Source organism: Wyeomyia smithii, chromosome 3 (assembly GCF_029784165.1).
Source record: "Wyeomyia smithii strain HCP4-BCI-WySm-NY-G18 chromosome 3, ASM2978416v1, whole genome shotgun sequence".
NCBI lineage: Eukaryota > Metazoa > Arthropoda > Insecta > Diptera > Culicidae > Wyeomyia > Wyeomyia smithii.
In genome coordinates, this window is record NC_073696.1 from 18,119,045 (window position 1) to 18,146,789 (window position 27,745).

Sequence of the window (27,745 nt, forward strand, 5' to 3'; positions counted from 1 at the left end):
AAATATGGCATGTAAGTGTGAATTTTGGAGATTCCAAATTATTTCAATACAAATCACAAAACTACATATTTTTATTAAAATTCAAATAACAACATATTTCTTCAAATTTTAGGCTCAACATTTTTGAGGTAAGGTCTCCTGAATCCATACGCGATGAAATATTCATTTTAGCATTCTGCTAGAAGCAACAAGAGAACTAGAATCATCGGCAAATGGCAATCCGGAATGACAATAAATTATAAAAAAATCGCTGGGATCACTATTGTGACACACCAGTGGCGCTTTTAAACGTCCCTAATTAATAGAGATTTTTTTCTACAACTCGCCAAAATTCCGCTTATTGTGAAAATACCGTAGTTCAACATCATGTCTTGCATACCAGTAATTCAACATCGTGTCTTGAATACCATCTACTATCCTACTACTGTTATCTCGGTAGCATTTCGTACCATTTTCAGAACTTTATCAGCTACCAAATTGTCCATGGCAGCTAGCAGATAGACATACAAAATATAACAATACGCGCCAGTGGCAGAAAAGTCTCAACTACTTCACAACCAAATGTTTTTGGGGCGCTTGGAAACGTCAATTGGTGGTCGCAATAGTGACAGCCGGTAAGTTTTGAACTCATTGCAGATTGCCATTTGCATGACATGAGGAATGACATTCGTTCTTTTGTTATGTCGGCAGCATTTCCTGTCATTTTTAGATTTTGAAATCCAAAATGGCAACTTCCAGTTACTGGAAAACACTGAAATGGTCAAAACCATCCAATATGAATATTTCCAGAAGCCAACTTCCGATTTCAACTGAACCGGGATGGTGCTTTAACGCCAGAAATCAGTCCCAGACGTCATTTTGAATACAAATATGACTAAATGGAGCGTTCAATTAATATAAGAAATGAAATTTATTTATAGTTTGCGGATTTTTTGTTATTCCTAGACGCATTGATTGTTTTTGAATATTCATTCACGTCCATTGAGTCTATTTATTGCCCATTCAAAAAAATCATATTTTTTCAGATCATATCATATTATTGATTTTGTTTAATATGTTTCAAGACTGGTCAAAACCGATGCCTTGTTTTTCAGGATCAACAAGCTTTGCTCCATTTCCCCACATAAAATATTTGAACAAATAAACATTCAGTTTCATCAATTTAAAGGTCTGTTTCACAGTTATAGAAGTGAAATCGTCATTATGGGTAATTTTTAATCGACATTTCACCGTGACCCGGATACCGAAACTAAGCAAAAAATAATGATTCTCTTTGATAAAAAAAAACTCACTACTAAACGACGCTTTCTTACGTTGATTACAATTGTGATAAACTAGTTATTTTCGATTTAATAGTTACTAGTTTATTATCAGCCAATAACGATACTGAGCTGACGCTACCCTCGCCAATTACCCGTTAATAGATGTAATCATCAACGGGATCGGCAATCCAATTATAATCATACACTAATGAAACCAATTTATTCATCGGATCTCAATCGTATCTATAGGCTGCAAATATTAGCCACGGTTGATTACCACCCAATCAGAGTGAACAAGTCTACTGCAAACAGTGGCGCGCTAAAGCAGCTACCCTCACCGTACCCGAATCCGGTTCATCATCGGGCTTCATTCCGAAGCCGAATCGAAAAAGTGAAAATTACACCCAATCCCACACTTCTGTTCGAGTAAAAAGAAAAAAAAAAAAACAAACAAAATCTTTATCAACTTGATCGGCACTTATCGTTCAAATCGCACACGAGACCCGAAGCACGGTGGCAGTTACGGAGAATAAGGTCAAAACTTTCACCTTCGTTAAAGCCGCGGTCCTGCAGTAACACGGTCGGCCGGTTTGGGGATGCTGCCGAGAAACGATCAATGACCACCGAACCAACGCGACAGACCGATCGCGGCTGACTCTCTCCGAATTTCTATCTTTCGCTCTATCTCTGTTGTGCCTGTGGCCGTGAATGTGTTTGTGTATGCTCGTACATGGAGCTTCCTTCCTTCGCTGAATCTACCCCCAAAGCAGCAGCAGCAGCCGGCCGATGCTGGTGGTCATTCACACGAGCGAAAGAAAACTCGCGCAGCGTAACATATTTGCACATATTTACTAGGCAACACTTGACTCGTGGGCCGCTTGGCAAGCTGCAAGACAAACCAGTCACGTCACCCCGCACCGTCTTGTGGCAGCCCGGGGCGAAGCGGATTTTAAAACCTGTTTCATGACGGAGTGATATCCCGAACCCTGCACCTACCTGAAAGTGTCGATTCTGCTCGATGGACGATATCCGGCCGCCACTGGACGAGGTTGGTGTCGATGAGGTCTCCGACTCGGCCTTCCGGACGAATTTCAGCATCTCCTGCTGCTGTTGTTGTTGTTGCTGTTGTTGCTGCTGTTGTTGTTGTTGATGCTGTTGCTGCTGCTGATGATGATGTTGATTTGGGTGTTGCTGTTGATGTTGGCCGTTGCTGGAAACGGAAGGCGGTGGAACGGGAGGAGCCTGCTGTTGCTGGCTGGGAGGTTGGTGGTGGTGAACTATAGCAGTTGTTTGTTGGATGTGACCCTGGTGGGATTGAGACGGTTGTTGCCCGTTAGGTTGCGGGGATGGCTGTTGCTGTTTGGAACCAAGGTGTTGCTGAAGGGAACGAGTAGAGCTGGTGGTTGTCTGGTCCTCGGAGGATGACTCGGAACTAAGCCGTGGATGTGGAGGTGGAAGATGGAGGGTAGGTTGTTGGAGGTGACTCGGCTGATGGACACTAGAAGGCAGGTGGTGTTGGTTGGAGAACCGAAGGTGCGATCGAGGAATCGCCAGCCGGGAAGGGTTCAACTGATGTTTGAGATTCTCCGGCAGATATAGACCACTTGATTTTGGGATTTCCGGGGGAAATTTGACGTGATGGTGTGCGCCTCCGTTCAGTTCTGACGGGTACGCTATGATAGGAACTGTGGATGATCGGGCCAAAGGTGGCACACCCCCGTTGTGACCAATGTGCTTCAGAATGCCTCCCGGGGGCTGTGGGGGCGGCTGATACCGTGGCGGAATATGGGAGCCCGCTTGCTGCGACTGCTGTGACACCTGCTTCTGGAGCACTTGCTGCTGAGTCGAAACTGGCTTCGTTCCACCGTTCACCACCGCAGAACCTGTAACTGTCGAACTTTGCTGTGCACTGCTGGCTGCCACCGAGGAAACCGGCGGTGGTTGCTTCAGTTTGGTTTTCTGTAATTGGGGCTGTTTGTTGCTTGTCAGACCGATAATATTTCCAGATAGCTTCAGGTTATTACTATTTGTTGACATGACTACGGGAATGCTGTGTGTTGTGGAAGCGGAATTTGTTGGACGACGTTCTTGTCGCTTTGCGGTTGACTACTGTTGTCGTTGCTTTTTTTCAAGGCACGTTAATTACTTAACTTCACTTTGCTAGTAAGGCATTCCCCTTCTTTATGCGTATATCGATTGCACTACTGTCGTAAGTTGTAAGGCACATGAACAGCAGAAAGAAAAAAAACAAACTTCACATTCACTCTCAGCCTTAATGTGGTCGTCTAAAGGCACTTAAATGAATAGATTGAAATGCCACATCTTTTTTCTATGGCTTCTACCGAAACGTCGCTTTTTCTTCTCGATCATCACATTCTCTATACTACACTGCCTGCGCGAAGAAGGCTCACAAATAGCTTTCTTATCATCTTCAACCTTCGCTTATCCCGAAAAGCTATTCTGTCATCTTTCTCTGCGGCACTTTATCTTTAGCTCACTCATCGGAGCTTGTCATTTTCCGCTCCTATTAAGTTACTCACTGTTGGTAAAGTAATTTTTTATCACTTCATACCATTATGGTTTATTATCTTCCGCACTTTTGAACCCCCGGTGGATATCGAATCCATTCCAGCCGGGAAGAGCTTCTCGCGCACTGCCTGCACACACAGCGAAAGTTTCCCTGTCCGATTTAACCCAGCACACCCAGAGCACTAACCGTGGCACCTTGCTGGCAGTCGTCGACGTTCGTCCGTGTATCCACAGCACCGGTTCTGACCAGCACTCGAAAACCAACTCACTGCTGCCGATGTAGAGCGTCGTCACGCTGGCGTGCCAAAAAAGTCGTTGGAGTCTTTAAATTTGAACTCGAAGCAAATCTGGAAGAAAAAAGAGGGAGACAAGAAAACAAGACATTGAGAAAAGAGAAGACGAAAAAACTACATGCTTGTTGCAATTCGAACTTAACGAAAGCTGACCCGGTCGGAACTTGAAACTTTTCCCGTCCTCCGGCGGGAGACCCTGCGAAGGGACGCCGGGAGAAAGGAAAAACTTGATTTTGCGCGCTTTGCCTCACTCCATTCACTCGCGCTTTAGCGCGCGTTTGCTGTGTGTGAGTGGCGCTACCAGCGTTGTTGTTGTTGGAGCCAGGTTGGAATTCAAAAAAGAACCGATATATTTCGCCCGCCGTTGTTGCATAACAGTCAGCCGAGCTCTAACTACGCCGTGTCCGGCGATTTATCTGTTTACCTCTAGATAGAAATTTTTATGGTGAATGTATTCTGTTCCGATGCGAAACTGTATTTAAATTGATTGAAAAACATTTTTCTGTCATTAAACTAGTCATGCTATATTTTTACCCTCCAAAGTAATTAATGTAGCTATGAAAATTGAAAAGTGAATGGTTTTAATAAACGATAATATGTTAATTGTTTTTATTATATGCATTACAAATCTATACGATTTTTGATCACTGTTTGGTGTTCTGTTTTCAATCATAGTTTATCTGTGGCTCTCGAGATCCGCTACACACGACCAACGAACTAGGGGGACTTTTCTCCTTCTGATAGACTGATTGAATTCAATTAAGGTGATCCCTTGGAGTTTTAATTGGAGTTTTAACACTATAGACACTAACACTATATTATGAATATCGAATTATTTTCGGGTTCAAATATGAAAAAGTGCGTATACAATTTTTGTTAGTAAAAGTACCGACTTGAGGTCATTCGTTCTGATTTCACGCAGCCAGCGATGGAAGCTCAACGGAATTTGATTGGATCTTTGCAACGGTGATTTTTACGATGGCCAATAAAATATCTGCTGAAACTTTGCCGTTTCGGAAATACTTCATGCTGGCAAATTCGAGCGAACAAAAGAATGCTTGCGAAAAATAAACACAAAAAAATACATCCAACGCCTGTTAAATGTGGGGCAGGTTGTTTATCGTGTTGATAAAATAAAATAACGATAAGCGGCCTTTTTTTGGCAGTTTAATGAACCTGACTCTAGATAACGGATAATAAGCAACAGAAAGTTGGTATATTTGAACAAAAGTAAACAATAACCGTAAAATAACTTTTTCGTAATCATTACAATTTGTTATCGATTTTAACAGATGTTAGTCGAGCTTCGTAGCCGCAAGGTTACAGAGTCCGCTTTGACAAGCGAATGGTGATAGGTTCGAATCTTAGTAGAACCAAACCATTCGTTCGCAAAAAGGACTTTAAGTATGGGTTTATTCTCAGGCTCTTCCACACAAAAATCTTCTCTCCAGATTTAATAACCTCTCGTCTAAAGCTTCGATAATATCATAGACTATAGCACGTTATATGCTTTTAGAGTGATAGCTTGCAGGAGGATATGATAAGGTCGATAAGGAAGGTAGTAGGTTACTAAGTCTGAAGGAGAAGACTAAAAGCACTATAACACGGAGCAGGTTACTTCTCAATAAGTAGCACTGCAAAATGGTAAAACAAAAAAACAGAAATGTGCAAACAGCAAAAACGTCCGGACAATGCCACAATAGATCAAACAACTACTGGTCGCAGTGGGGTCCACACAAAAAAAAAAACAAATGTTAAAACATGTTTTGTCGCCTGTCGGTAAAGAGTAAGAGCTTTAAACTTCATGCCATCACCAACAACATACTTGTAGCAAAACCAAGAGAAAAGCATTTCCCATTGAGAACAGAATCAAATTTCTCAAGCAATTGATAATGATAATCAAGCAAACTTAAACTATAACCAACCTTACCTTTTACCTGTTTCTTATACAAAGAAGATGTATTACAAAGTTGTATTAGAAAGGGAGAAGATTCCAATTGATAAGGAAGTAAAAATTATTCGCGCCTTATGATAAGCGTTGCACCGAATAATAGGGCTGGGGAAATTTTTTTTGTGAAAAGTACCGAATTTTCAGTTTACAGAATAATGGTTTCAACTTGAGCTTGTCTAGGGTAAGTCACATTAAGTCAAGAATGGTTTGGTTTTTAATTTTTTTTCATCTCATCATCTTGTTTCGCCGTCTGTTCAGCCGAATATTCAGCCGAATATTCGGCCCAACGGACGGCCGCATATTCAACAGAACATGATGATTAAATAAAAAAAAATAAAATAAAAACCAAATTACTCATGAATTAAAGTGGATTACCCTAGACAAGGTCTAGTTTAAATCATTATTCGATAGTCCGAATATACGGTAATTTTCGAAAATAATTTTTTCCCAGCCCTATTATTCGGTGCATCTCTAATTATGATAACATTCTGGATGAGCATCATAACGAATATTTTCAGGCTCACAGTCATGCAATTTTTAAATCTAATACGGCCAGTTACAGTTCCCTGCAAGCTGTTCAAAATTTTGAAAACCATAAAAACCTATATATTATATACTATATATTATATATTATATATTAAATATTATATATTATATATTATATATTATATATTATATATTATATATTATATATTATATATTATATATTATATATTATATATTATATATTATATATTATATATTATATATTATATATTATATATTATATATTATATATTATATATTATATATTATATATTATATATTATATATTATATATTATATATTAAATATTATATATCATATATTATATATTATATATTATATATTATAGCTCCTGAACCAGGATGACAATTACAAATTGATGATAAATGTCCAATGCCATTTTGAAATTCGAGATGGCGACCACTACCTTCTGTAAACCCACAAAATCGATCAAATACCCTGCAGTATGAAAATTTTCGAACTCCGGATAACGTCCAGAGATCAAATACTTCAAGTAACAGTATCAATTTTACGATGTACTCGAAAAAGTTTTAATTGCTTGTTCCTTAAAAGCGGGCATAAAGCTTGCTATACTCTCAAACTGCGACAAAACAGCCATAAATCCCTCATGACATCAAGATAGCTTCCTTGTTCTACAGAAAGCGCTCAAGAACAGTTCCCAAGGTTCGCATAAAACTCCATATTTTAATCATGAGCTCAATCAGAACCCACTCAAACCATAAAAAATCTACAACAATTATAACAATTATTAAATTAGATTTACATTTCTTTTCTTAGCTTATTTGGCTACTGGTGAAGTTAGTTTATTTACATTAAGCAATTTATGTTATGTTCGTTGAATATAATAGCTAAATCTTCACACACATTTAAGGTTATAATTAAGAATTATATTGCCAAGTTAAGTGTTTCGTGGCATAAAGGTTTTTTTACTGTTTATTAACAAATGACTATTGCTTCCGTAGAGCCAATCACAGTTTGTTCGACGAATTCATATTAATCCCTCATGAGACCATCTTCAAAATTTGAACTTTTTAATGTTTTCTTCTATGAAAAAAATGGTTTTAAAGATTTTTAAGATAGATTTTTCTTAAAAATGAGTACCATAAAATTTCAGCAAAGCTTCTGGCAAGTTTTAAGCGTTAAATTTCTTACAGATGTTTAAAAAGAATGATAAAGTGTTTTCAAAAAATCAATACTATGAAGAACTATGTAAACTATGAATCTATGAACTATGATCTAACTGGATAGATGCATAAATAAGACTTAACGGTAAATCAAAACGCTGCTACTGTTTTATAGCCGACGTTTCAGCCTTTGGATTTGGCCTTCCTCAGGGTATATAAAGTTGTAGTTGATTTAATACTTTGAAGAAGAACCTATTGATAGATATGACAACCTATCGTAAAGCTTTGTACGCTGAATGAAAAACGGTACAACTTTATATCCGCTGAGGATGACCAAGTCCAAAGGCTGAATCGTCGGACACAAAAATATATAAATGCGTTTTGATCCACCGTATTTTCCTTGGAATTTCATGTTACAGTCGTCTTTGAATTTGAATTGAAAAAGATCAAGGATCACGTCTAGAGACAGTCATTAAGTGTTCGATGACATTTTAAGATTCTTGAAATCAGTATAATGTCCGAAGACCAAACGATAATATTCGATGTTGTTTTTCAATTCAAGATGACGACTGCCAGTTCAAAAAAAAACTAACAGACGCAAGGAATGCCTGACGCCATCTTTAAATTAGAGATGGCGACTTTCAGTTTCTAAAAATCCGTAGAAAAAATAGGTATTTTCGTAATCGCAATCAAATGACGTCTATAGACGAGACTCAATTTTTAAATAAAATAAAAATTGTGGAAAATATTCGAACAATCCCAGTATACTGTATACTGAGGTGATTTTGATCACCTTTTTGAATGTATCTTACATATTTTCAAAAACACTGAACACAAAATTGTTTGATATTTTTGAAATGAGAACTGGCATGCATTGAGCAAGATCCAGTCACTACTTCAAAAGTTTGGCAACAATTCTGCTGTTTTTGGACATGCTCTAAAATTTGTACATCAGTCGTCATTATCCCGGGGTGACTTTGATCACTTAATTTTGATTAATTTGAAGTAAAGCTATGCTGCTTTAACAAAATTAAACAGTCTAAAACGACTTAGATGAATTCATAAATATGGAAAGCAATTTGGGGGTCATTCGCATGTTACGTGAACAGTTTATGTTGGCCAAGATTCATATAAATTTAATAGAACGAAGCAGGGTTGATATTTGTTGACACTCTTGAGTGAAAGCGGAAAAAAGCATCCATAAACGTTATTTTTTTACGATCCTTTCAGAGTTCTCCCTTCCCGCTTTTTGCATGGAAGTGAACTGTCAAAACACCTCATTATATTTCATGCGATAGAAGCAAGACAACAAAATCAGTTTATCAGTTAACGAAGATTGTCAAGGCATCGGACAGTGTCAGTGAAAAAGTGTTTCGGTGAGGTTCATTTTGTTTGAGTGGACTGTTTGTTTTTCTTTTTCGCTTTGAAGTGAAGATCATTTGGCTGGATGTGTCGTCAAATTTTATCCCGTAACCGTGAACGATGCGCGCGATCTATTTCATCTGAGTATAACAGCACGTTACTAGGACGAAAATCTAGTGTATCTGAAAGAGTGCTGCGATCATTGGAAGTGAAAATTTAAAATGATTGACTGTAATTTTCGAAGAATTTTGCTGGAGAAAATGGCTTTTATCCGCACTGGAACGAAGAGAGAAGGTGGTCTAAAACTATCAAAACATAACCCACGTGGAATATGGCTTATCCAATTGTACAATGTTGCATATTATGTGACGTCTTAGGTTGTTGTGAAAAATAAAATGTGTAATACGCTGTTGAGATTATTGGGACTCAACTTTGCCTTTGAAGATAAAAATGCAATAATTATAATGAAAATCGTTGTTATGATATTTGTTTAGCTTACGAAGCAGCTTGTTGTTTTAAATTTGCTTGAACCGATTGTTCTTATGCAATAAAAATGCAACTAAATAGCAGGAAATGCATGAATAGTAGCAATGTAGACATATCCGAACACAATTAGTTGAGATTACGACATATCCCAAGCACTACGATCACTTTTTTACTAAAAATTCAAAAAAGAGTGTCAAAATCACCCCGGTTTGCGGTATTGCTGTAATCAGGATCACACCTAGCAGCCAGGAATCTGTATCCGACGACATTTTGAAATTCAATACCGGAGATCAGATATCGATATCCGACGTAACTTTTGAACCAGAATGGCGAGTTTTGATTGGAAAGCTGAGTCAAATTGAAGAAAATGAAGATGATTGATCAAAATTGCACATTGAATCAACTGAATGGGACAACAAAGGACCGACAATTCTCGTTTTACAAGTTTATGTGACTCAATATTTGCTCATTAACGGCGTCGGTTAATGAGTTAATTACATTCTTGTTATAAGGCGGAGAGACGCAAGAGGTGTTAGAGGTGTTAGAGTGATTTTTGACCGTATAAACTTCTGCATGTTCACAAATATCACAGGAAAGAGATTTTTGTCAGTAGAGAAGGGAAAATTAGATCAAGATACACCTTGATAAGTAAGCCGATCGCACATGTTTTATATCCGTCTCTATTAAGCTATTTCCGGTTTATTCCCTGATTAGCATATTTGTATTAGGTACCGCTTTAGACCAACAGACAGTAAGAATGCTGTTGGGGCCACGCACGAGTGTGCGTGCGTGGTTGATTCCAATAAGACACAAACAGAGAGTGAGAAAGGAGATTGGAGTGTGCTCATATGTCATTGTGTTATACACGATGTGAACCCGATTTAAATCAGTATTCCATAAGAAGGCTGTTAGGGCCGCGCACAAATGTGTGTGGTTTGAATGAGAGAAATACAAATGTTATTATATTTTCATATTTACAACCGAGTTAAACCAACAAACAATAAGAATTTTGTTGGGCCCAATCTCAAGTGTGTGTGGTTAATTTAGTAAATTCCTCCCTCTTATCGTTTTATTTTTTCCCTTTTTTTCTTTCCTTCCTTAGTTGATTTTCGTGAGAAGTCTTTAATGATTCATGCTGATGGAAAATGATTCATGCTGATGGAAAAGAAGAAATAAAACTGTAAACTGAATCTATCATACAAAAATGGAGATTTGTCTGTCTGTCTACTTCATATAGACTTGGAAATGACTGAACTGATCGGCGTGAAAATTTGTAAGTAGGGGTTTTTGGAACCGGGAAAGGTTCTTATGATAGTTTGAGACCCTTACCTCTTCTGGAAGGAGAGCTCCTACACAAATGAAACACGAATTTTTGCAAAACTGGAGAACTAATTAAGCAAATAAAACCAAATTTCGCATGTGCTGGTTCACGGGAGCAAGAAATATCCCTGTGGTAGTTTGACACCCCTCACTCCTGTAGAAGAGAGGGTTACCATATGAATGAAACCTAAATTTTTGCATTTCTCGAGAACTAATCAAGTAAATGGAACCAAATTTGACATGTGGAAGTTTTTGGAGGCAAAAAATATTTCAATGGTGGTTCGACACCCCTCCCTTCTCTGGAAAGGAGGGCTCCCATTCAAATAAAACACATTTTTTTGTATAACTCGAGAACTAATCAAGCAGATGGAATCAAATTTGACATGTGAAGGTTTTTGGGAGGGGTTTTCGGGGTTCTACGCTCCTCTCTCTTCTGGAAGGGAGGGCTTCCATACAAATGAAGCACAACTTTTAAACGCCAATCCTGTTGCGTGGAGGTCATTTTGACAACTGAACAGTGTGACGAAAACAAAGTAGGCACTTCATTCTACACACCGATGCCAACAAAAATAGATGTTTTCATTTTATTTGGGGTTCTACACTCCTCTCTCTTCTGGAAGGGACGACTTCCACACAAATGAAGCACAATTTTCTTCAAATCAAGAACTAATCCAGCAAATGGAAGCAAATTCGGAAAATGCGGATTTCAAAGTAAAAGAAACGTTTCAAAAAAACAGTAAAAAACTAGATGCGCCCATCAGAAGTCAAAAGAAGGTTCGTGCGTGCGTGGTTATTATATTTCTTATAATTGGCACCAGCAATTTTGATAATTAAGCAAAAAAAAATCTCACCCCTATTATACAAGCTGAATGGAAACTCGTAAGGTAACCACTGTGAATTAAACAATACAATCAAACAATAAAATAAATAAAAGAGAGCTTTCTCAGAAGATCACATTTATGTCCTCCTGATATCTGTTTTCAAAACTGTAAATATCTCCCTGATCTGATAAAAATAGATGATTGACACTTGCAGCATTAATGACTGATATATCTAATTTTACACTCTGATGAATCTGAGCCAGAGAAGTTGCACAAAGAACACCCTTCAGATGGCTATTTTGGGTTAAATATACCATCTTCAATGTATAGATCGATAACGGCGCCAGCTACGTCCTTACGGTCAGTTGTGGAAGGAAAGAAGGAAGTGTTGCCAGAGACAAAGTTTACCTCTGCAGCTTTATCGACTGTAATAGAAATGAAGGTTGCTTTGTCACGGTGGTGAGTAATGGATTTTTATACTTTTACCTTTTCCTCTACACGCTTATGAAGGGTGGAACGAGTGCTAAGGCAAAATAATATAATCAAATAATGGTTTTGTACAGTCGATTTGTCGACCTCCTCAGCTGATACACGTCAGTTCGCCTTAAATTGCTGCTCGCGTCCTACGATTGTTTTGTCTTGCGTAAGTTCCGCTATATGATGGCCCAGTATTGTTCGATCGGGCGAAGCTCTGGGGTGTCAGGCGGATTCTTATCCTAAGGCACGAATTGGACGTTGTAGCCGCAAACCACTCCAGGGCCTTTCCGCCGTAGTGGCATGAGGTCAAAACCGGCCAAAACACAACGGAACCCTGTGCTGCTGCAGGAACAGCAGGAGTCATTTTTTGAGGCAGTCGTTGACGTAAACTTCCTGGTTGATGGTGCCAGTTGTTACAAAAATGCTGCTCGACAATTTAATGTTTTTAAATATCTCTGCTACCTTGCCCCTTACCGCACCGTCGTTTGAGGCAAGTCGCAAACAAAAGCGGAAATTTTTGATGCGCAAAACTTTTATACACCAATCCTGTTGCGTGGAGGCCGTTTTGACAACTGAAGAGTGTGACGAAAACAAAGTAGGCACTTCATCCTACACACCTATGCCAACAAAAATAGATGTTTTCTTTATTTTTTTTTTTTCAAACAATCGATTATGGGATTAATGCTACGTTGAAGTTATGTACCTTTTGGTCGTTCCACCCTTTATATAGAATTTACTGTTGTTCTTTACCGAGCCTCGTTAGTTACCCTGCCAAGTATCGACAATTATAATTGCCTGGAGAGGAATCTGTTCAACTGTGCGTGATTTTTCTGGAATTTAACTTGAAGGAATGTAAATTTCAAGGGTTTAGTTTTTTTAAATGTACAAAAAAATAGTTAGAAATTAGTGAAAACTTACACTCAAACCAACATTTCATATTATTTGAATTCTAATTTAGTTTACCAGTTGCCTCAAAACATTACATTATTTCAAGCCTACAAACAGACCTTTCCCCAAACCTAATATTGACTATGACAGCTCATATTGAGTGACTAATTCGATTTCTTAGTCCACCCACACAATATAACCCACTACAGGTACCATCAAAAATCTCGCACTCAACGTCTTTTTTCGGCCAGTCGACTGTACTCATTAATGTTGACTTAAAACTCTCGCCTCCAGCAAAGTGGGCGAACAGCTTACTTCTCCTCATTAGTTTCTCCGAAAATAGTTAGGCAATCGAAGCATCTCACCTTCAGCAGAAAAAAAAAAACAAAACGCATTCAGTATTAAAGGTACCGAATCCAATCAATTCGTTACCTACAATGCATTGCGTAAAAATTGCGTAAATGCAGACAGTTGAGTGCCATCGGCCAGCCGGGTGCTCTTACCTTTGTTCCACTACCCACGTAATTCAAACAAAAAAAAACAAGAGAAATCTTTTCTCATTGGAGTTCCAGTTTAGTTGAATTTGTATGCATCGATACTTTTTCTTCCGGTGTGCTAACTTTCAAGCCAGTTAATTCAACGCAAAATATATCCGTATCGGAGAGGTTGACGAAACCGTTGTCAATTAGTGGTGCGTGTTCAGCGCGTCAAAAGTTTCGAAAATGCCGTAAAGTTTGTCCGGTATGTAAACTGTGCCTCTTGAGAAAAAGAGAAATCTCCACTAGGAAATCTCTATGGCCACTACCGTTAAGATGACACAATCCAGCGGTGCCGGACTTCACGTCAACATCATCCGCCCGTTTTCAAAACAAATCAAGCAACCACGGGTGGGTTCCTGAGGAAGGTTCAGGGGCAGAGAAAGATAGCTCGGGGGTACACCACGTGTTTCACAGTGGCCGTATGATGCCTGAAATGAGGTAGTGAGATGCACGGCTCGGTATTGGTTTTCACATGAGTTTGAGACCAAAACGGCTGCCGCGAATGCCGCTCTTCTAAAGTGCCATCATCGTCGTCGCTCGGTTTGGGGTATTTTGCTTCCTCCGGTCGGCTGCCTGCCACTGAGCCATACTGCAGTAATGAGAAAAGGATGACGGCTTCCTCCTGTAGTGAACCGACGACGGTTCGCAAAGCAGTGCGATCCAAGGGGTCTGTTATCGCATCCGCACGGTCGTGATCATCTATCATGATTGCAATAATTTTCCGTCCGTTGGTTTTCTTACTGCGTCCGCATAGAATTCGTTCTACCCGGCTGGGCTTGGATGCTGCTGGACAGTGTGCGGCATCCACAAGGCCCGTAGTCTCCGTGTAATGGAGTGCCATAAAAAGTGCGGAGTGAGTATGTTTGTGCGGGATCTGAATTTTTATATTACTTACTAAAATGAGCAAAACATGCAATGGAAACTTATTTTCTTGTGCCTTAACCAAGCGAATTCATGCTAAAATTACTGTTTGATGTATCACTAAGAAGAAGCATAATCTCTACATCATACAAATTTATATTTGCATTACTTCAGTAAATATTTCAATTGCTTCAGTCTAATTTAACCCTTTTAAAAATCAAACATAATTTTAAAACACATTAATTATAAACGGCCGACTGCGTGTGTGGCTCAGTTTTCGAGAAATCAACAAGCAATATCAAAGTCACCGGGTTCAGGGAAAAAAAATCTCAATAAAAAAAGTTTATAACAGCATAGCATTCCCTGAGAAAACACGTCTCACGACCGCGCTCGTAACTGTGGTGTGTCCAAAAGCGGCGACGGCGTAGAATCGCCACTCGCATACATAAAATCCTGCGGCAGCATAACAACCGAGAGCCAAATCTGCACACACAGTGTGCTAACTTCAACACACAAACACACGGAACGCCACATGAGAAATTTTTGCGCGCTGTGGCAGCTTTTTGCTCTTCGGCCTTTTATCAGTATCGAATTCTGCGCCCTACCTGTCTGCCGCCACCGTCGCCACCTTCGGTAGGATACGGCGTAGATCCCATGGCACACCTCTTCGCGATCTTCGAAACCAGATCTTGGACTACCACCGTCACCTCGTTCGACACGACATACCTACCATACAGCAAGATTCACCATGCAGCAATCGTCGCATCGTGCCTCTTCTGGTCCCCTTCTACTGGTACAGATCTACAGCCGGGCAGCATCTCGAGAGCCAGGCCTTGGGCCATATTGACTACGGTGGTCGGTAGGATTGTTCCGATCAGGTTTTCAGTTTGGGTCTGTTTGCGTGTCCCCTTCGCCATCGAGCCGCGAAGAAGGGAAAGGCGACGACGACGACGACGACGCGCAGGTCAAGGGGGATTATCGGAGCGGCTTTTAGGTAACAAGTTTCGCGGATGATTCAGCGTACCGAAATGTTTTCGCGTCAGAGCGAAAAAACCTTTAACCCTTTGGAAGGGGCCGCCGTCGCTGCCGGACCCGGAATCGAAATCAAACCTGTTAACCAACCAACCGTTTGTGGCTTGGGCTTGGGTACGCTTCGAAATGTTGTTTGGCATTGAATGGCGCAGGTTTCGAAACAGTAAGTCTGTTGAGAGATTTGATATTCGTAAGGGCATCTTCAGCGGTTGTCTATTTTTGAAACAACTTTATACTAGATATACACCAGCGAAACCAGAATAGAACCAGCTAATATAGACCAACTTTTCGTTCTCCGCACCGGCGTTGTATATCTTGTTGTTTCAAACCGCTGACATCTGTCACACTGTCAACAATTCAATACCCCATGCTGTCAGTTTATGAGACTTGTTATAATAAAAACCACTCAATACTTAACAAACGGAAATTAGATAATTTTTACGCACATTAAACGATTACTTTGGCAAGACACTTTATATCCACAAGACTTTATGGATTTGACGGTTTGACCCGAGCGTCAGTGACATTTCTCAGGATGGATTAGTATGATCGAAAAACTTCTGCTACAAGTTGGGCTTCAGAGGATAGCGAAAAATATTTGATCCCGTAGGTGTTCGTCTTCCGTTTTCATCTCATCAATATTTCAAAATCTTGCAGTTCTTCAAACTTGGGTTGGGTTTTGAGGATATTGAAACAAGCCTGCATTTTGAACATTTCAGGTTAGTGTCTTCGAGGAACATTTTTCTGGCTTCTTAAGGTCTCCTCTAGTCCCACTACAATTAAGGCGATTAACCAATAGCCAACATATTTGTCATCCTGGGGCTGATGGTTGCAAACCAAGTAGTTGAACCTACGGTTATGGTCTTCCAGAATTCCCCCTTTTTCTGGTCGGTTTCCTTGAAGCCAAAAACGACAAACCTGTTCATTTTCTTCTTCAGAAAAGCCACAAAAATGAATTGTGAATTGTCATAAAAAATCCAACACTCGCAAAACGCTTACATGGAAATAGCTAAAAATGAGGTATTCAATTAAAATATGACATTTTACCCACCTATAACGTATACCAGTTTCAATTTTTTTCAATTTAGATCTGATATAAAACAAAATTTACACCACCTGTGCAGCAGTGAATTTGAGTTTGTTCCAAAAAAAAATAGAACAAAACAACGATTTGGACCACAGCTGAAGATGCCCTAATGCTTCGTTTGATGTTGTCACTTTAACTAATGATGATCTATATTTACTTTTACTGCCGATTAGTTAACAAAAAAAAATCATACGGGCGGACATCACAAAAGTTCTTTCTTATGCCATTATATAAGCATAACTGACAATCGAATGCTATTACATTATGATTTTAGAAGCTTATCACATGGTTGAGCTCATTACTTTTTCAGCTCTCTTTTTTCGATCGTAATCGAAAAATTATAAATAACAGACTTGAAGTCGTCGAGCCTGGAAAAGCGACTTTCTACCGTTTGTAGAGATAATTTGTCTGAACACCACTTTTGGAAAACTGCCAATTTCTAGACCAACAAGTACTTGATAAAAATGTGATTAATAATCTAACTAAATCAAAATCATAGATTAGACTTTTTTGTGCTAAAAATTTTCGAAAAGATATAGGATGCGCAACTAAATTTTCCCGTTTTTTTTTTTTTGACGTAGGACTACGTTTTACCGCATCATAACGGAATACATTCTGCGAAAACTAAAACCAAAGTGTGACTTTGGAAAGAAAAATTTCAGACGGTAATACTGATGTAACCACATGATGGATCACAATAGTCAATATATCGTTGGATTGATAAAATGATGGACAATTTTTTGATACTTTAGTTATTATTATCACTTCTTTGCTTAACAGTGAAAATTGAATAAAAGTTTCAAGGTCGGATTTTCACCGACAATGTACCAATCAATCTTCATGAGTAGACACCAACTGCCTGCTGCGATATACTCTATATCAGTGGCCAGTCTTGGCATACTCATCGTGTGTAACAAAGAGGCTCATATAATTTGCACAGAACACAGAAGCATGTTGAAAAAAACGGATGAGTTGATTATTTTTTTAGTGCGCTGGAAGCAAATGCACACTGTGTAAAGAAAGCCAAACCCGAACATCAGAAAGCTTGTATTGTGAAGAGCAAGCGCATAAAGCTCTCGCAGAGAGACTTTCTCGATTACAACTGATAAAATATAGATAGCGCACATGTATGGCTCATTGATAAGGGCACTTTGATGAAAATTTTAGCTGGTTGAAAACTTTGCTGGCTGTTTCCTTAATAACCTGTTCTGTAGCGTCTACGTAAGGCTCTGCGCTATGCTCACTGTGTTATGCTCACTGAGTTTTTTTACTATCACGGTGCAGGTCTATGATAAATTTAGCCCAGACACAGTTAATTTTCTCAACAGCACGCAGCTTTGGCTCGCCTACTCATATGTGTAGTTATATTCCACACTCTCTACGCGCATAGGCACCGCTCAAGAACGTTGTGCTTTTTTATTTGCTCATCACAATGCCTACTAACAAATTGATGTGAAGCAATTTATGTGTTGAAAAATGCACAAAGATGAGTAAGTGGACAAGACTGTCAGTGGCAAAAAAAATTGACGGAATCTCCCCGTCCCAATAGGTCAACTAATGTTTGCTTCCCTGAGCCTAGACTATTTTGATGTCTTGAAGGTGAAGCTTTTTCGGGGAGTTCGTAACCACCTCCTTTATCAGACAGTTTAACGATCTGCTGTTAGAATATTATTAAAACTGATGTCTTGAAGGAAAACATACTGGCATAGACAACAGTACTACACCAAGCCATGTTTGAGTAGAGCGCTTTTCACTCGTCGTCTATCAGTGCAGTAGAACTCGGTATTCATTTGTGTGCGGCCAAGCCAAGTGAAGACGCACAGTGGGGCGCGTTGGGCTAACGCGTAGGTATCGTGTTGCGATCGGGAAGACGATCGAATTTCGTTTAAATGGTCTTCTTCTTCTTTTCGTTCCGTACAGAAGCAAATATCAGAAGGTGCCGCACATTTCGCTGAGCTCTCGGAGAGAACAAAATTCTGTACGTGACGATAGAGGCAGATAGCAGGGTTTATGAATTTGGTGCAATGTACAAATAAAATTCGTTGTTTATTTTAGAACTCTACACTCTGTTTTTCTCATATTTATTTAAATAACTAAATAAAGGTTATTAAAAAAATAGAAAACCAAAATGGTTTCATACAGTTTTTTGGAGGGGCAGGCAGTTTAAAGAGCAGTTTAAAGAGCTGTACTGATGATTATATTTTTCAAGCCAAACGAATTTAATTCAATATGATAATCCTAGTTGCATCCCGCGGTTGCGGTATAGAGAAAAACCAAATTCATTTCATCTTGATATTAGGGTTTCTACATTTAAATTTGTATTCTTCAAATCATTTTTTTTCTGCATCCGTATCTGCAAGAAAATTATACCTCCCATAACCTTACTTGTAATTGAGCAACACTATGCAAACAAAAAATGCTGAGGCTAATGTTGTTTGTCATTCTAGCCCAGATTCTTTTAGAAGATAATACAAATTTCGCAGTTTTTTGAAATCTTGAAACTGAAAAAACTTTTTTCTGGTTTAAATTGACCTGAATTAAATGTTAACGTGTTCAAAGGGGTGGGCGAAACGGCTCTTCTTTCTACTCAATCGTACTTAATTAAAATCTCTATAAAAGGGGGCTTTTTCGAGTATTGAAGAAAATCGACTGTATTAGGATAAAAGGTATTCATCAATGTTAAAGAGATTACTTTCGCTTCTAAAATACAACGGTGTAAATAAATAATCAAAATACAGAGCCCTGTTCGATTTCGCCAACACGCCAAAAAATTTTCTGTTGCCAAAATCGAACCATGCCAACAATCTCGGGATCGGATCTCTTTTCATGACTTTTTTACTTTTTAAGTGACCTATGACGACCTTAACAGAAGATATGGGCATTATTGAACTAGTTTTTCTAAGTCGTTAGAGGCCTCGCTTGATGAATTTAAGCTCAATAATTTGCGAGTAACTAGAACTCAACGGGGATAGGTCCGCATGTGGTCTATGACGACCTAGATACTTGATCTGACCACCCGAGTGATTAGGAACAAAGTACGGTTTTTAGTACTGAGAATCAAAATACCTTTCTGTTGGAGGATTAAATTGGTAAAAAAAAAACAAATAATTTCAAAAATATGATTGAACATAATCACTCCGTGATTTATCGAACCGTGTCAAAAGTAAAACGAGCTCAAATCAAACATAGCCTGTAGTCTCAAAATGAAATATGAAACTATCGTAGTCCTACGTCAACTTTGCGGTCGTGACTTGGATACCCCCTCCTACTTTTTTAATTAAAAATGAAACAAATTTTTAATAAAAATTAGTAACCTATAAACCATTCAAAGTATTACCCATCGCTAGTTATAACTTTGTTTCATTTTTCTGGCAGAACTCGAATACCGTTACGATAAAAGTATCTGAGGCTATCCACGAATCAAGTCATTTTTTGATGTCTTCATATGAATAGAACTGCCTGATCAGCCAGACCATATGCAGAACGGAACGATTAATAATCGGACGGCGCAATATCTGGTATGCAAAGTAGGACTTCCCATTTGAGGGTTTCTATGTATTTTTTAACGACTTTGGCAATATGAGGCCGAACGTCGTCGTGCAATAGAATCACTTTTTCTTGCCTATGCTCGTATTGTGGCCGTGGCAGTACTAGTACAGTACACAGTTCACACTGTGTAGGCCGAACCGATGACGTAGAAGCATGACTGGGTAGTCCCCATGACTTTTTCAATGCTGTAATGAATCCATTTTTCACGATGCGATGAAGAAAACCCTTACTATCTTACCGTAGAAGCAGGTGTTCACATACGAAAAAACGACACCTAAAGTTCCATGGTCATAAGGAACTCAGGTTCCTTGTGTTTGGTTGGAGATGGATTGACAGACAGGTAACTCCCAATACCGATGCAAGCTGTTCCTACGTTTGGCATGAATGAGTATTGCACTTTTGATGGTTTTTGGCCATCATTCACGGTGACAGTCGTCAACATCAGGACACGTTGTTTCGCTTAGAGCAGCAATTCCGTAAATTTTTTTTCTCTCAATGCGCTTCAGCCGCCATTTTCTTTGAATGGAATGAGAAAATTAACATTTCTCGTAAATGATTATTTGGTACAAAATCTGACATTTTAACACAACTAAAAGTAGATAATACATATCAAATTTATTACCGTGTCAAATCGGTTTGTCTATCATATGTCTCGGCTTGGTTCATCACGTTCCAGATATCTCAAAAACCATCAACCATCTATTTACGTAATAAGCATTTTGGCTGGATTTTGATCATGTAATTTTCAGACCTTTCTAACTTCTGAAAGTAGGAGATATGTTCGAGATTATTTACTTTTAATGCTCTCTAAGCAGCGTTATGTGAGCCATATTTTTTTTAATTTGTTCCAATGCGTGCGATGATATAGATGAAAATTTTGGAAATGACAATCGACTTCCATTTGTCGATTACATGTAAATTTTATTCTTCATTTTAATTTTCGTTTTTGTCTCAATTGTTTTTAAGAGTACTTTTCCTTCATTGGACTACATTTAGATTTTTTTTGGTTCAGGAAAGGTTTAAACATTTTTAATTGCTTTTTTTTTATTCTCGCTTATTTTCCGTCGGTCTAATTCCGCCACTGTTGTGGCCAATCACCGACGCCCGGGGACCCAGGACCCTAACTCACGACCCGTTTATCAACGGACCGGCGCCAACGGCTTTACTTCCTCATGCGATGGAAGGCGTGATCCCAGAGATTTTTCGCCTCAGAAAATCTCCCGGTGTCGGCTAGAATCGAATCTAGACCAGTTGGGTTGGTTGTGAGTGGATCACGCCACCTCACAACCATCGACACCTATGTCGGCGGTGGGATTCGAACCCAGGCGTCGAGCGTGGTTGGCGGAGACGTTCCAACCACACTAGGCCCCCGCTCTTATAATTGCTTTCATTATCGATTTTTTCTTGCCTTCACATACGTTTTCTGGATTTTTGTTTTTTTTTGTCAACATGCTTCTAGTCACTTACAGTTATATTCAGGATTTTTTTTTCGACTTCTTCTAGATCTTAGGGATCCCAGTATAAACTTTTGTATGCTTTCTGACTACTTTGAAGAGACGTTTTAGAGTTTTTTGACGTTTATTTGAGTTTTTTGATAGCAGTTTTCGGCCTTTTTCCGGCGCACAGTGTGTCCAAATCGAGAAACGGACAGCAAAAATATTTTTTCAAGTCCTATGTTATCCATATCTTCTAGAAAGTTGCTTCGTTTACTGCTGTCCTTCATGTGATTTAATGGAATTAGTTACAAAATTCGCCGTATAGAGGGCGCCATACCTAACTTTTACACGTGACTTGCTAGATGAAAAGTTTCTCCTGCAAAGTTGTGTAAAATTCGATTACAAAACTGTTTGCTGAATACCTCAAACCTCTAGAAATTAAGATTTCAGAGCTAAAAGACGTTTTTTAAAAAGGCTTTTAAAAATCAGTTTTTCATCCATATGTTCAACTCTAAGGCCAAAAACATGACTGTATATAAATTGAGAGTGACGTGGTAAACTCTATCAGATGGCTTCATAGAAGCTTGGATTCGTTAGCGCCTTTTCGAGTTTCAACTCAAATAAAAAAAGCCTTTAAAAACACCTTTTTCCAGTTTTTATTCATGAATACTATATATAAAAACCAATATATCACTAGAAATTGTTCACCTTGATTTACCACGTCACTCTCAATTATATACAGTCATGTTTTAGGCCTTAGAGTTGAACATATGGATGAAAAACTGCTTTTAAAAAGCCTTTTTAGAAAACGTCTTGTAGCTCTGAAATCTCAATTTCTAGAGGTTTGAGACATTCAGCAAACAGTTTTGTAATCAAATTTTACACAACTTTGCAGAAGAAACTATTCGTCTAGCAAGTCACGTTTGAAAGTTAGGTATGGCGCCCTCTATACGGCGAAATTTGTAACTAACTCTATTAAAGCATATGAAGGACAGCAGTAAACGAAGCAACTTTCTAGAAGATATGGATAACGTAGGACTTGGAAAACTAGTTTTGCCGTCCGTTTGTCGATTTTTTACGGCGTAAAGAAAATTTAAGCTCAATTTGTGTGGGTTTTCTATTATTTTTTAAGATTTACTTGTTTTCCTAATATTGAAATTATATAATTTTTAATTTTTGTCTGTTTTCTGTTCAGAGACGTTATTTCGAACAGTTTACAACTATTTTAGAAATCAAAATCTTTTTAGTGTAAATTTTTGATTCTATTGTGTTGTTTTTTTCTCTCTTGAGTTTAAAATGTTTACTACATTCAAAGCATAATTTGTGATTATACGTCTTTGGGTTTGTTCTGAAATATAAAGGCATTTGTTTGGCCCGTTCTGATTTGTCCTTTTCTATTTTTTTAGTGCATTTCTCAAGTTTGTAGGCTGCTGTTTAATGGGATACTTTTTATTTATGGTTTTACTGGTCTAGGTGATTCTGGCCTGACTTTAAACTTATTTTTGTTATTTTTTGCAATCATTTTTTGTTAATTCTCTAAATAAAACCACAGAAATGAACACATTTTTCGACCCCTAATGCCTTCAAAAAACCGGCACTTGGCAGATACGATTGAAACTATACCATTCTGTTCTCAGCTATAGAAGACAGCTTTGGTTTAGTTTTTAGTATTTCAATTCAAATAGTTGTACAGTTCCTCTACAATTATGGGTCACTTTCACGAAAACAAGTCCATTCTCACGAAACTGAGCAATTTTTAATAGCCATAGTATTTTTTGTCCATCAGTTGTAACCTTAATTATACGATTGAATGATTTAAATTTGCTATTCTTATTGCATGATAATGCATCAAGACTGAATAAAATATTTTGCTGTATTTTGACGAGTTTATAGACTAAATAATTTTGAATCCCAAAAGTGACCCATAATTGTGTCTTCTGCTATGTAAGTAAAATTTTTCTTCTCAACCGATTTACACACATCAGACACAGTGAAATTAATTGTTGATCGAAAGTACACATCAGAACACAAGGATAGATAGTAAAACATTGATAGTTGATAATTTCTCGGCTTTTATATTTATTTTTGAACATTCAGACAACACGTACTTGTAGAGGGAATGTATTTGGTTGTATTGTGATTGATTTTCGCACATTAGTTTTGATTTGGTAGAAACTTTGCACAGATGTTTTTATGAGCAAGAGATACCATTTTGTGGTAGTTTTTTATTTAATCACGATTCATTTTCGAAAAGCTATGTAAAATGCTATAAAAAAAAATGTTTGATAGGTATGATGTCTTTGGCAGAGTTTTAGGTAATAATTTTGTCTTTTCGAAAAAAAATATAGCTAAACATTGCTGGCTGTCCGATCATGCAGAAATGAAAATCAAAGAAGTTTAGATTTCCAGGAAAAAGAAAACAAATTAAAGTCAGAACATTTGGTTTAATTTATATAACATCTTTAGCAATGTTGTAGACAGTAATTTTGTCTTTCCAGAAAACAATATATGCCGTGAGACATTAGGAATTCTTTTCAGAATAAAACACACAAGACTAACTATAAACTATATGTCTTGAATAAACTCACTTTTAATGGATCTTTTTCAGTTTTGTTACAGTGTACATTTTTTTTAATGAACAAACTTATTGTTTACAGCTTTGCAAAAGATACTATACCGATCAAACAAACCGTTTGAATGCTATAAATATTTTCAACATTAATTGCTCAGTTACAGCTACCGAAAGTGAGCTCATGATTGGTTCAGAACTGGTAGCGCATGACGATGTCAAAAATAGAAGTTCTAGTAACTGAGTTAGTGAAAAAAGTGACCACAAATCGAAAAAAGTGACCAAATAGTGACCAACAATTGGTAAAAAAGGGAACCCTCACAATTATAAGCAAAGTGAACATAACAAGTGTTCGAATACATGATTTAAAAATGGCATTCTTGATATTCTAGACTGAAAAAAATTCTAGTATGGAAATAATGAATTGCCTAACTGGATAAAACATAAAGACTTCTCCACCTTAGCACCCTTCAAGTCCGACGTGAGACTGCTCGTGCTATGACGTGCTGGCAGCACGGATTGATTGTCCGGGCATTCTTCGCCAGATCAATTTAAACGCCCCATCAAGAACTCTACGGAGAGTACCCTCAATGCATCTACCTTTTCGCCGTACTAACTACAGCTCCAATAGTGCAATCATCGGTCTTCAACGAGCGTTTGACCGAGTGTCGTCCGTGTTTGATTCTCATTTATCTGTTGAAATGCTACGTTCTAAATTTATTACCATGTTTAGACAACTGTTGTACTAATGTTTAGTGTAGTAGTCTAGTCACCATTTGGACAATATATGTCTGGTATTAAGTAAATAAATAAATAAATAAATAAAAGAAAAACGCCTTCAATAGCCAAAGCCTACCATGATCACATATCGATTCGATGATTGCTTCATCCTAATGCGACTTCAAAATAGTGACTAAGTCACTAAAACGTTAACAACTTTCACTAACGTTAACAACTATCACTAAAACGTTAACAACTGTCAAAATATTTATTTTAACGTGGACAAAAAACTGGCGCAATGTTTCAAAATCTGCCAAAAATGTCACAGGATATTAAAAATGACACATTGAGAAACATTAAATATGTGAAAATCTCCCAAAACCGGCGGTTTAAAGAAACTTCAAAACATCTATAACAATTATGATACTAACTCATGATTCCAAGATTCTCCAGAATGGAATAAATGGTCATCTGCACAAAGTTTCGATTAATCAAAATAAAAACAACATATTAGTGTCGAATCAAAGCCGTTTGATTGATTTGACCTAATCCTCGCAAATTATCCTTCACATCAAAAAGGTTCACATTCGAACAGCAACAACAAAAAGCTAACTAGGTCCAATCATACTGCACTTGATCGTAACACAGCCACTCGGATCGATAATCTGTCTAATAATCCCAGCAAAGGAGCTTTGCAGCAGCAAATTCGGCTCAAATTAACAAGACACGGCAGTAGTTATCTTGCGAACCGGCACGCGGTTAGGCTTCAAGATCGCGAACCGCGCCGGCTACCATTAGCGAGTGTGATCACGGTTTATTTTTTCATTAATTTAAAAGGGGCTACATTTACTTCGCCCGCTGCCACTGCTTTGGTCGAACATATTCGAATGGTGTGGCTTTTTGGTTTGTGTTTTTTTTTTTTGTGCATGCAGTCAATCGTACCAGCCACCATTAGACGCTTCAATTAGTGTCCGATTCATCTGCGCAACGATGTGCGAAGTAGTGTAGAGTCGCTCGTTAAGTTGATTTAACACGTTTGCTTTTGAGTTGTTTTAATGGGGCTGAAACTTCAATGTTTGTTTTTTCTCGGCTTGTTTCCGGAAAGTGTGTTTATGGCGTTAGTGTTTTTTATTGTAATTCTTTCAATGCTACTTCCTTTCGAAAAGCCGTTGTCGCCAAGACACGTTTTCTCTTATCGGAGGATCTACTAATTGCGAACAGCAGGCGATTTGTGGAAAAAAATCAGCTATAGAACATCTTACGCTTAAATATAATATCATACCCACTTGCGTAACGCGTAACCCCCTCGGACGGAAAGTTGAAAAATGATCGAAATTTAATCACACAGCCTCGGGTAATTACCACCCCGGAGACTCCCATTAACCTGTGCGAAATGGAGAACCGACACGATTAATTTTGTATGGGAACCAAAACCGCCTAGCGGCGAGTGAATATTTTCGGCACTATTATGATATTTAATTTTCTTTGGAAGGTTAAAAACCAGCTCTGAAACTCATTTGCCACTAAAACAAAACAAAAAACGGGCAGTTTATTACAGTGCGTGTGTATTTTGATGATGTTGATGATAATGATGATGGCAGGCGGTGAGGATCGGTTGCAGTTACGCAACAAAGCGCCGCTTGTCCGAATATTACACCGGTCATCATCCTCCCTTGCCGCACGCAGCTTAGCGCCCAAACATTTTAATCTAAATGCTGACTTGAATTTTTTTTGTGAAAGCAGTTTGCTACACCTTGATGAAGTAATGATTAAACATTTCAGCGGAGAGACGTCTGCCAGCAGCGCAGGTCGCGAAACTGCTTTTTTACGGAATGTTAAATAGCAGATCAGAAGTACAAATTGAATACCGCGGTTTGCTCGTATATGGCGCCAGCCAACCTGATTGCCTAAGGGGCTACGACGGTATTGTTAATTACTCTGTAGTCAGCGCGAACGATAGTGCGGGGAACTTAATGGTACACAATTGGTGGAGTACAGCGTTCTTATGATGACGCGAAACCGCTGCATTGCATGTAATTAAAGGCTTGAAGGATGGCAACCTTGCGAAATTCCGTCGTCGGCCATGAGGAGAGCATGGAATGGACAGGTTTGGTTTGATTTAATCTGTTTATACTGAGTATCAGTATACTAGAAACTTTCTCTCGGTAATATAACTGAAGCGACGAAACGATGTGTGTAAACCATACAGACGATCTAATCGAAACGGATCCCGTGCTAACCAAACCTGCGAAAGCTGCAACCCAGTAGCTGCGTGAGGAAAAATACATCAAGATAGTATCAGTCACCGGATTCATTCATAAATGCACCCGCCGGTGCAGTCACTGCTGTGGTGGGCAACCTTCAAATAATCCGATGGCAGTCCCCCGGTGCCCTCGAAGTGCACCAACTGGAACGGCTGTGATGTGACGGTGCCTGCCTGCCAGGCTGGCTGATGTGCATAATTTTTCAGGCACGAGATATCATTTAGTTCATTTAGCGTGATTTGCATGAACGTGGTCGCGCACAGCGCAAGCGACAGGTAAAAGTAAAATCTACCGGATAATTACCCCACCCATGATTGCTACTGCGCACGTCACTGGGGTGCGTCTCCCCTGGTGCGCAACTAGGTGCAGTCAATCTACGGTACGGTAGCTAACTTGATGGAAACTCATTATTGACGAGAGGTCGTCAGCTCCCGAGTGTTGAGTACATATTTTAATCACATTTCATCTCCCCTTCGTTCACCAGTATGTATGCTTTCGCGCAGGATTGTGAGGACCTTTCCGATCGAGAGCCTTTGAGCCTGCGGCTTTGGCTGCGACTGAACGCTAATAGTCCGTAACGACTGCATTTTTTTATTAACGACCAGCTACTAAGCAACCGGAGGAAATCG

The 27,745-nt window shown here is 38.6% G+C and overlaps 1 protein-coding gene across 1 annotated transcript in view; it reads right to left on the reverse strand.

Annotated features, from left to right (window-relative positions):
* The window catches only part of LOC129731103 (coiled-coil domain-containing protein 85C-A), a 133,943-nt gene that overhangs the window by 58,240 nt on the left and 47,958 nt on the right, over positions 1-27,745 (reverse strand). The window contains exon 3 of the mRNA XM_055690869.1: positions 2,259-4,138. Within this exon, the coding sequence (XP_055546844.1) occupies positions 2,259-3,299 (1,041 nt within the window). The 5' untranslated portion in view covers positions 3,300-4,138. The remainder of the gene's footprint in view (positions 1-2,258; positions 4,139-27,745) is intronic.